Source organism: Zea mays, chromosome 2 (assembly GCF_902167145.1).
Source record: "Zea mays cultivar B73 chromosome 2, Zm-B73-REFERENCE-NAM-5.0, whole genome shotgun sequence".
Taxonomy (NCBI): Eukaryota; Viridiplantae; Streptophyta; class Magnoliopsida; order Poales; family Poaceae; genus Zea; species Zea mays.
The window spans coordinates 136,995,818-137,007,736 of NC_050097.1; the positions used below are offsets into that span (position 1 = coordinate 136,995,818).

At 39.6% G+C, this 11,919-nt stretch overlaps 1 protein-coding gene across 1 annotated transcript; it reads right to left on the bottom strand.

The window, feature by feature from the left end:
* Window positions 1–344: 344 nt before the first annotated feature.
* LOC103648937 (uncharacterized) lies at window positions 345–1,076 on the bottom strand. The gene is made up of 3 exons (XM_020548999.1): window positions 1,047–1,076; window positions 644–780; window positions 345–549 (listed from the first exon to the last, which is right to left on the bottom strand). Exons 1-3 carry the CDS (start codon window positions 1,074–1,076, stop codon window positions 345–347), a joined length of 372 nt encoding a protein of 123 aa, XP_020404588.1.
* Window positions 1,077–11,919: the final 10,843 nt, after the last annotated feature.

An 11,919-nucleotide genomic window follows, 5' to 3' on the forward strand; every position in this document is an offset into this window, starting at 1 on the left:
AATTACCTGTCTTAAACATCATATTTTAAAACAAAGGGAGCATCTTACTTTTATGATTAAGGCTAACCGGCTAAACACAAATGAACCTTGATTTTTATTGGACTTGTTCGTAATAAATATAATATAATGATGGTCAAAGAAGTAACATTTGTCATTGGAACTTTTTATTTCCTTAATGTAATGGTAGATATTTGAGCAACTTCATCAGGAGAAATCAAGCACTCCAGCATGATATATGACAACAACTCAAAGATGGTCATGATTTGTAAGCAAGGGTAAACTCTTCGCTCCAGCCATGTTCTAACTCCATAGCTCTGGACCAAGTTACTACTGAAAGAATGCAATCATATATCCATTGCTTGAGAGCTCGATGATGCACCCTTCTTCCTCCTTTTCTTGTTCTTGGAGTCCTTCCCCTGCTTCACGACATCGCCCTTTGCAGCTGCAGGTGGCTGCGTTGCTAGCAGGTGCTGATGGATCGCAACAAATGGGTCAAGCTGGAACTGCATCTTTACCAGCACAGCCTTGAGATGAGCAGCCTCCCGTAACCTGGACAAGAAAATTGGGTTTACAGTCCAAAACTACAGTTGAAAAACATGACGACCTGAATGAAGCAAGGGAGAAGGTGTGAAGAGAGGATTACACAAATGTCTGTCTTGACTTGCAGTTCAGCTTTGCTTCAGGTTTCTGCTTTGGTGCACCTGGTTCTAGGAGGGACTCGGACAGTGCTGAGAGGTCATATGCTTTCAGTTTCTTCTGACGCCGACTCCGTGTATTTTTCTGCTGAACAAAAAAAGATTGAAATTGTAGAACACTAGCGTCATAATAAAAAGTGAAAGGAAATGCAACTTATACAAATATGTTGATAAATGATAAGTGCGTGTTTATATATGAGTAAGGTGTCGCCTCGCCTTATATCTTTCCGCTTAAAAGGTAAAAAAGTGGTTATCGCCTTAATAACTATAGTACAAATGCAAAAATCTCTACTAACTATTAAGAGAGGAGTGTAGACTGCCTCCGTCAACCTACCCCGCCCGCCCGCGAACTTCAGGATTGTCGTGCCGCGCCTTCGCCATTTTCGCCGCCGCGCCATCGACACCACCTCCCAAGTATCCTCGTGCCCGCCCCTACTGCCATCGTGTGCCCCCGCCTGTTTCTGCCGCCGTGCCCCGCCCCAGTCCCAGAGGCGAGCGCGAGAAAATCCCCATTCCCAATCCCCACGCCACAACCTCCCCTCCCTCCCCGTCTCCTCCAAATTCAATCGTCTCTAAGCGCCAATCCGCCCCGTCTCCAAATCCCAGGTAGCCAACCAGCCATGGAGTGCGAGCCAGAGGAGCTGCAGTTCTTGGGCGTCGTCGGCATCTACCGCTTCTCCGCGGAGATCCTCCGAGGCCCGCACCGCCCGCTCTTCGCGCGCATCGCGTCCGCCTTCGCACTACCCCTCTCATCTCAGCATACTCCCGTTGCAACGCACGGGCACACACCTAGTATTGTAATACGACATTATGGATTTTCAGTATTATTAGTTTTTCATACAAGTTAGTATTTGTAGGCTCAGTTTTGTTTGACAAAAGTAGGATGCTCTATATTATCCTACCAAATTTGAACTTAAGACTCAAGGATGGAAAGTTAATTAGGGTAGAAGTTACGGGGACAAAGTTGCTTTTCAACAAGATGTTCTAAAACATCCGATTTATATCACAAATATAATATTTTAATATAAATATACATAGAATTTAAAGTTAATTTTTGCCAATGTTATTAAGAATACTATGAAGTATTTAAATAATTTTTTGTATAATTTTGTATGTACATTATTTTCTCTCTACAACAAAAAAGTTGAAAAAACATCCGGATCTGTATTCGGATAGACATCCGAATTTTATATCAATTATTTAAAAAGATATAAAACGAATTTAATGTTTATTTTTTGTGAAGATTAATAGCCTCAATGCTAAAAACAAGAATATAAATTTATATAGCAAATTGTATATATTATTTGTTCACAATCGAAAAAAGAAGACCAAAAAATAGACATCTGAATAAGTATCTGTATCCATCCCTACTTTTCACCAGGATTATTATCTTAAACTTTTTCCTGTTTAAATGCTTGTCGATCGGTAGGGATGATCAGAATAATAAAAGGCATCGATCGATCACGTACGCTTCCGTGTGTCAAGATAAAGGCCATATATTCTCGTCGATTGGTGCACGTATCTAAACAGCTAAAGATCTGAAGTCACAACAGGAATAATCCATCGTGTGCCTACGTCGTCGCCTGTGAAACTTCTGAAGGTTCCGCTACCGAGGTGCCTAAATTCACTGTTACATACCTTGATATATATTTAATTTGCAGATCGGATTAATTAATAGTACAAAAAATGTTGAAGTGTATCAGATAGGTACTACCACCGCCGTTCTCAATATTTGTTGTCGCTTAATTCATTTTTATCTAAAACGCGATAAACGGAAGAATTATTATATTTATGTACACCATCTGCATCCGACAACAAAGCGTCCACTACTATACGAGGACGATGCGTGGTACGACGTCATCAGCTTCTAACCAACACAACCCTGGTAAGGATCGCATGCATGTCGAGGACGAAACTAACCATAATAATAATTAATATGCCTTTATATCATGACCGATCGAGAGTTGGCACTGACAAGAAAGCTACCTCCGGATATATATAAACGTGAGCCTAGCTAGCTAGTGTAGGCCAACAAAAAAGCTATGTAGTCTAGTTACGTATGATATCAGCGGCGAGAGTTGGCACGTAGATAGATAGAACCACAAAATAAAAAACGTGTGGCATATATATGGACCATGTATAAAAAAAGTAAGATTTGAATGGAATGTTGGTGCCAGGATGTCACGCTATGGTCCACCGCTTTATATCACATTATACTGCACGTTTGGATGCATCGTGATCCAAACAATGTTGGATAAAGGTTAGTTCAGTAATTAAAAGCACGACAGGTTGTTGTATATATAAATAAAAAAACTATAAAATAATGTTACGTACAAGTACTGTCTGACGAAATCATGTTAAAAGTTCAGATACATGAAGTATATAGAGCAATTTTAACTAATTCGACTATTAATTACACCGTGACAGCGAAAGGGCGCCGTTACGGTGTCATGCCGTCGTACGTGCGTCGTCGACACTGCAGGAAACCGATGGAAGACGACGTCTTATCCTGAGATAATTTTCCCAGCGCCGTCCTCGATCGATCGGCAGCGGATAGACATGCATGAACGACTGCAAATACCGCATGATTGGTTGCCAGATCCTACCCGCCCAGGCTCGTGGCATGCGTTGACCGAGTGCGAGCGCGTGTTTGGTTGTCGTGCCTCACGTCCCTCGGACTGCACGCGCGGATGCACTTTAGTGCCTTTTTCACTGTTCAGCCTGCATGCGAGCAGAAGCTGAAAATGGCCTTCGCTAGGGGACCAGGCCCGCACCAACCAGGCGCCCGAAGCACAGACAACCAATCAGGCTGATAAAGACGCAGTGCGTGCAGATCCATCGTGAGCAGCCATCTCCTGACGCGGCTGACGCCTTTGGAAAGCAGTGAGCTACACACCGTATCAGATAATTAACCAAAGCGAGTGGACAGATAGATTAGAGACGCCAACAATAAAGATTTTGTCGACGACGATCCATCGCCTGCAGCAAAAGCATGCGTACGGAGTATTCCTTTGCGAAAACACTACTGCTGGTCCCGCAGGAGAGAGTGACCACTGGACAGCGAAATCTGAGATTTTTCTGGCCGGCGGCCATGCAGTGCAGATCTCTGGGCAGGCAGGCAAGAAGGTACCTACACCCTAGCTAGTACCCGTGCTGCAAGCGTGTGCTTTGTCAAGTTGCGAAGCGGATTTGCTTTCATTGTACACCGGCGCGGCCTCATGGTTGTTGGGACTAGCTAGGGAGCGAATGCATGCATGGCTGGCCGGGAGATAAACGCTTGACGACTCTTCATGTTACTTGCGGTTTTTATCCGTCTCTCTTGCTGCATGTAAAAGTCGATCGCTTTGCATAAAGGCTTGTGGAACAAATGCATTGTTCAGCCTCTTGATTATTTGGACGACGTACGTGCGAAAGTCTTCTGAGATCAATATATTGGCACCACCACCACCACCAATGGATATCCATGTGTGTCTGCTAGCTCCAATATCATTGCACAACACAGTTGGATGTGTATGGGATCACGGGATGTGTGTTTTCTCGTCAACGATGGATGGAGAAGCAATATGAAACTTTGCTTATGATTTTCCTTTCACTACCGGAATCGCGTTCTTTGCCGAGTGTCTAAGACACTCGGCAAAGGCTATTTTACACTCGGCAAAGCCTTTGCCGAGTGTAACACTCGGCAAAGAACACTCGGCAAAGATTTCATCGGCAAAGGGTTCTTTGCCGAGTGCTTTTTTTCGGACACTCGGCAAAGACTTTGCCGAGTGTCAAAAAGCACTCGGCAAAGAAAAACACTCGGCAAATTAAGAATCGAAAAAATTAAAAAAAAACAGCAAAACATTTTTTAAATTCTAGGAACAACTCTCCAACCCTACCCTATTAACTTACCCGTTGCCCTATCATTTTTCACTATTATTTTGAATCAAACTTATATGTTTTGTAAATGGTGAGATTCGAACTCGCAACCTCTCTCTCGCGCATACCCTCCTATACCACTACACTACTACACCAATTATGTTTATATTACGTTTCCATTCCCCATATACTATAACAAATCGAGAGTAATTTGATTATTTAAGGCACTAAATGAGTTCATTTGAAAATATGACCAACTATAAAGTTGCATAACTTTTTGAGATCTAAAAGTTTTATTTTAATAGTTTCTACATCCGAGACCGTTTATAAAATTTGAATTTTAAATTTAAAAACTTCACACGAAATTTTCAATGATAAGATGATTCCAAATCAAAAAATTGTCAACTACAAAGTTTCATTACATTTCAAGACCTACAACTTTTATTTTGGTGGTTTTTCCATTCGAGACAGTTTAAAAAATTCAAATTTCAAAATTCAAACATAGTTTTGCATAACAAGATGATTTCAAACTAAAACATTGTCAACTACAAAGTTTCATAACTCTTCAATACCTACAACTTTCATGTTGGTGGTTTTTCCTTTCGAAGTCGTTTTCAAAATTCAAATTTTAAATTTTTTAAATTCAGACGTAGTTTTCGTTGACAATATGACTTCAAATGAAAAAGTTGTCAACTATAAACTTCTATAACTTCTCAAGATCTACAAAGTTTATTTTGGTTGTTTGGTAATTTGTTTATCTCAGATGATGGTTCTAACAATATGCACAAATTCTATACGTCTCTCTCGTAGTTTCATAAACTATACGAGAGAGATATGGGTTTTATGAATAAATTTATTTTTATTTTGTCATATGAAGAAATATTCAATATATAAATTGTACATCATGATGAGTTATACAAATTTGTAGTTGAGAACTTTTTCATTTGAATTAATTTACTACTTTAAAATGTGATTTTTAAATTGACTTTGCCTAGTGTTGGAGAAAAAACACTCGGCAAAGAGCTCTTTGCCGAGTGTTGTATTTGTCACACTCGGCAAAGAGCCCTTTGCCGAGTGTCAAAAAAAGACACTCGGCAAAGAAACTCTTTGCCGAGTGTCAAAAATAAAACACTCGGCAAAGAGCTTCTTCGCCGAGTGTTTTCTTTTACCGAGGGTTTTTTGTGTGGCACTCGGCAAAGAGCTCTTTGCCGAGTACCCGAAATAAAACACTCAGCAAAGAATATGACACTCGGCAAAGAGCCAAATTCCGGTAGTGTTTTGTTCCACTTGGTACGATTCAAATTTCCCTATTTCCTGGATTAGTTGTTTTGCTGAATATGTATCTTTATGAAAAATTGGCTGTGTGCACCAATAGATGATACAGTGATTTGTTTTCCTTAAAAAATGTCTGTCACACTACCGAACACAGCTGTTTTGCCGAGTGCTTTTGCTGAGTGACTTTTCCTGGATTAGTTGTTTTGCTGAGTGACTATTGGTGCTTTTGCCGAGTAACGTGAAACCGTGCTGAGCTCCCAAGCAGTGGGAGGGGAAAGTGATCTCTGACCGCGTGCCTGTTGAAGAATGAGCCGGCGACTCATAGGCAGTGGCTTGGTTAAGGGAATGGAACCCACCGGAGCCGTAGCGAAAGCGAGTCTTCATAGGGCGATTGTCACTGCTTATGGACCCGAACCTGGGTGATCTATCCATGACCAGGATGAAGCTTGGATGAAACTAAGCAGAGGTCCGAACCGACTGATGTTGAAGAATCAGCGGATGAGTTGTGGTTAGGGGTGAAATGCCACTCGAACCCAGAGCTAGCTGGTTCACCAATAGATGATACATTGGTAGCAGCTTCTTTGCCAAGTACTTTTTATCGAGTGTGTTTAGTGACACTTGACAAATAGGGAGCCTTTACCGAGTGTCTGTTGGCCTGACACTCGACAAAGAAAGCTCTAGTGAGCCCCCCCCCCACGGTAGCTTCTGTGCCGAGATCCGCAAGCTGGCACTCAACAAAGGGAGCTTCTTTGCTGAGAGCCTTTTATGCCGAGAGTTTGGCTCTCGGCAGAGTCTATCTTTGCCGAGTGTCATTCTATATGCTGAGTGTAGCACTTACAAAGTATATTTTAGTGTCCGATAAATAGCTCTCGACAAAGAGTCTGATTCTGGTAGTGTTAGTGGTGGGGTAACAATAACATGGCCCTATAGTTAACAATGTTTGTGATATATTAACCTTTAAAAGATTCACCTTGATAAAAACTCCATATCAATGGAAAAAACCTGTAACTATATAGACCAAGACAGATTCTCTTTTTGAGCTCCATCAATTCACCACACAATGGAAAAGAAACATACTTCATATTGAAAATTTTCAAAATATGTAGATAATGTTGTTGTATAAAACACAAAAGCATTATTAAACCTTGCATGGGAGCTTCGACACGAATACGACTGCAGATTTGATCGAACAACTTAAGTCAACTAAAAAGAACTACATTTGAACTAAAAACCTCACTCGAATTTATATAACATTGGGGGTTACCTAATCTCGATGCACGACAACTAACACAGTTTTTGGTGAGGAGTGACATGATCGATGGCTCAAGGGTTGGTGTGTGTGGCAAATGTCAGACGACCGAGTCCGGCGCCTAGGTGTAGATCGACGTGAAGACACTGCACACAACCTATGGCAGAGCAAGAACACAAAGAATGACATTCCATTTGGCATTTCACATGAAAATGTATGAATGGGATTAAAAGATAAAAATAAATTAATGAGATATTTCACTAAACAATTTGTAAGTCACAATGTGTATGGTAGAATGATCTAAATGAAGGAAGCATTTCATTGAATAATGTGTATGGCACATACCCAAAATATAATGTGTGTGTGTTATGGACAAATATTACACAGGAATCCTAGATATAGACTTGCACAATAATCTACTGACAATGTAAGTTTCCTAGCCATAGATCATCAAAATCAATGGCCAACATGGGCTTTACCCTATTGCATAGGTCATGAAAACAGATATCTTTAGAAATCCCACCACATACATTAATACATATAGATTGGCCATGTTGCATGACACCAACCTTATTGCCATCCTTCCTAAAACTAGTTAACAAGTGGAGTGGATAAGTAACCTTACTAGGAATCTAAAACCGTTAGCAACCTTACCAACAATCCTTGGGCAAAGGTGGCTACATGGAGTCCTTGGGCGAAGGCGAGGATGGTGACTTCGCTATGGAAGATAGAAGAGGGTGGTAGGGAAGGCCCTAGGTGAGGAATGGATGCGGGAGCACAACCACACCGTGGGAGAGTGGCAGCGGTGTATATGGAGATGAGTAGGTGGTTCTCTAGCGGCACGGTGTCCGGTTTGGATCTGCACATATGGTTCAAGATATATAGGGCGCATATTTTTTACCGGTTCTTGCGCAAACTGGTAATAAAGCTCAGTGTTTACTAATGGTTCTTGTTTGGATCCAGTACTAAAAACTAAGCTTTTGTACCAGTTCTAAAAGAATCAGTGCTAAATTAATATTGGCGGGAATTATAATTGCGCTGGTAGGATTTTTAGTACCCATTTTTTTAATAATCGATACTAAAAGCCTATGTGGTTTTTGAACCAATATTAAAGGTTTTGAACCAGCTCATGTATTGAACTTGTACCTCATATTAGTACCGGTTGACGAGAACAACCAGTACTAATATCTTTTGTATGGATGTCCACATTTAAAATCGACACTAAAGCAAGTGTCGATACCAGTTTTAAATCAACTAGAATATGAGTTGTTGGACTAAAGCCCCTTTCTCTAGTAGTGAGGGCACTCCTAATCTAGTTTCTAGTTTTCTATGTGCATTAAATGTACTACCATATATATACAGTAAATTTGCTGATGTGGCAAGTGATTTAATCAGGAGAGAGAACAAAGGATACACTGCTTCGTGAAGAGCCCATCTCTAAACCACTCTCTATATATATTATCTCATAATTATATTTATAACCTATAGGCTTAGGATTGTATCATGCTGAGTCTTAACTATCTTTTATACTTAGAAAACTGAGCCAAAGGGCTCAAGGTTGTACATAACCTAAAGACAAAACCGAATCTTCAGATGTAAAAATAAAGTTTTTAGCTTCAGATTCCTATATCTTCATGAATATCTGACGAACTTCCTAATCTTCTTTCAATATTTTGATACCAAGTTGAAGTACTTTGCCTCTGAAACCACACTCCATAAGTTTTTTAGTACACGTCAACATATTCATTGGACGATTGAAAATATCATATGCTATTTTGTCTTCTTGTATCAACTTAGAAAATTGTTGACCAATGCTTGATTTCGTGTTGGAAGTAGTAGGTGTGTGGAATGTCTTCAACCTCTTTACCTTCGTTTCAGGAGCAGTTAAGATGACTTTAATTTGGATGACTAGGCTCGACATAATCGAACACAATTAGCCATGTACTCACATTCTCATTAAATCATTCCATCCCTTCATACATTGAAAAACGACAATCTTAAAAGGTTCAGAAATGAAAATAAGTTTCAGATTACAATATGGATTCCACTAATACCTTATGATCTTTGACTCTATTTTCTATTTGCTCAATTTGATATCTTAATTCATTTATAGTCATGATGTTTGCACATCTATAAGTTTTTACCATTCTAGTATAGTAATATTAGTAGCTCTCCACGACTCGTCTCCATCACAATAAAACTTTTGACTATAGAGACCATAACAGATTCTCCTTTTGGAGGTCCATCACTTTATTACACATAGGAAATGAAACATACTTCATGTAAGAATTTTCCAAAATATGCATGTAATATTGTTATATAAAAGAAAAAACCATTATTAAACCTTACAGGGGACCTTCCACATGATTCCATCTGCGAATTTGATCGAACGAATCAAGTCAACTAAAAAGAACAACGTTTGATCTAAAAACTCGAATCAAATTGATGTAACATCAGGGGTTATCTGATCCTGATGTATGCCGACTAACGTTGTTGCTGGAGAGGAGTGACATGATCGGGGGCAGGTGCGAGTGGCCGATGTCAGACGACCAACTTTGGGGCCTAGGTGTTGATCAGCGTTCAAGCACACAACCTGTGGCAGCGTAAGAAACCGAAGAAACACATTTTGTTTGGTGTTTCAGTTTCACTGGTTAGGCGACTGAAATTTTAACGCACAATTTGTATGGAAGATTGATCTAAAATGAAGGAAGCATTGCACTCAACAATGTGTAAGACACATATCCAAAATAAATGAAATATTTCCTATTAAATTAAGCCATCGAATAAATGTAAGACACAATTTGTATAGGATGATGACTGAGCTATCGAATATCGACTAGGGCGGCATGGAAAGCTCCAGGACAAGAGAAGATGTGGGAGCACAAACATACCACGGGGGGGGGGGGGGGGGGTGTGACATTGACATCTATGGAGAAGTGAAGCAGGAGGTTCTCTGGCGGCGCGGTTCAGATCTACACATGGTGAGAGATATATAGGTCACATATTACTATTGGTTCTTGCGCAATACTGGCTAAAGTTTAGTGTCTAATTAGTACTAGTTTTTAATGAACCAGTTCTAATCTAATTTTGGTGGGAACTGTAATTGCGGCGGTAGGAAAGAGAAATCACTTTTAGTACCGGTTTTATATATAAAATAGTCAGAACTGAGAGCCTCTCTAGTTGATGAACCGATATTAAAGGTTTTATATTTATAATAATGGTTGGGAAAAACAACAATGCCGGTTGTAATAATGGTTGGGAAAAACAACACTGCCGGTTAGGAAAGGTTTTAACATGTACCTCATATTAATAATGGTCGGTAAAAACAACCGATACTAATATCTTTTATATTTATCTCCATATTTAAAACCAACACTGAACTTAGTGTCGATCGACACCGGATTCAAATCAACCGGGATAAAAGTTGTTGGACCAAAGGCCCATTCTCTAGTAGTGTCTTATGGTTATGGATACCACTGCCGGTTGCACACTTGCACTACTGTAACCCAACAATGTGACACAACAAATCACTGCTGGATCTAATAGTGATATTGGGACTTCCAATAAAACTGGCAATGATTTTCGTTATTACGACTGTTGGATTAGGAGAATTGTCCGCGATAAAAAAAACAAAGCTCATCCCTACTATTTCTATATTACCTCTTTGTTTTTTATAGTTGTTGGAGACTTGTTCTCAAATGCTATGAGTTAAGAACAAGACAACACAAAAAATGTTAAATGTTAATGTCCTTCGTCCTTCGAGACATTATTTCCCTTAGGACAAAAAATATTAAATGTTAATGTCCTTCGTCCTTCGAGACATTATTCCCCTTAGGACATAATGATCTTCAGACGAAGGTCATGAAGGACATACCTTAATCATTGCAGCATACGATAATAAAAGAAGAATCATATGAAATGTAAGAGATAACATGAACAATTATGTAACATTATCAGCTCATTTCTATTTTATTATCATGGAAAAATAAAAAAGATATCAAATTACAAATGTACCTTCGGTTTGAAAGAAGGTAAAGGTACGAGCGTGACGCAAAAGTAAATGTCGAGTCAGCGTGAACAGTACGGGAGCACTGTTCATCTATTTATAAGCACGAGACGCAGCCCATGTAAAATTACACCCATGCCCTTTACATTTGCTAATGACTCTATAGTGATCCATCGAGGTCTAAATGACATTTTCCCTTTTAAGTCGGTTCCCTTTTCTGCTGTTATGCCGAAGCTCCCTTGCGCGTAGCTTCGGCGCTGCGTCAACCTTCGTATTCTTTGTGCTTTTCACACTGTGGTTCTGATCCGAGTCCGAAGTTACCTGTTCATGTATTATACTCCAGAAGCATTGTTAAATCATATTTTTGAGGACCTTCGGAAGACGAAGGCCCCAAACAATAATAGTGATAAGGGATTAAGACTTGACTGTGAATTTGTGACTAGTTACTCTAAGGTAGTGTAATACTTCCTCGGTCTTAAATTAATCAGTATTCGATTTTGCTAGCTCTTGTTTTTTATGTCTATACTCGAATCGATAATGATGAATATATATATATATATATATATATATATATATATATATATATATATATATATATATATATATATATATATATATATATATATATATATATATATAGTCACAAGATGAACCAGATCATGTGAACTGCTGGTGCTGTGCTTTTTCACCTTTCTGTGATTGCTATCCATTCCGAAAAAAAAACGTGATGCCGCAACATGCATGTAGGGCCGAGACTTGGCGCGGGTGGAGGAGCTATGGACATATAGCGTGCAAAAGCAAGCGCAACAATAGCTAGCCTTGCACGTAGAGCGGCT

Coding starts and splice junctions, on each gene's coding strand:
- LOC103648937 (XM_020548999.1), bottom strand. CDS start 1,076: ATGGCGAAGGCGCGGCACGACAATCCTGAA. Junction 781..1,046: donor CGCGGCACGACAATCCTGAA/GTTCGCGGGCGG, acceptor TTTGTTCAGCAG/AAAAATACACGGAGTCGGCG. Junction 550..643: donor AAGTCAAGACAGACATTTGT/GTAATCCTCTCT, acceptor TTTCTTGTCCAG/GTTACGGGAGGCTGCTCATC.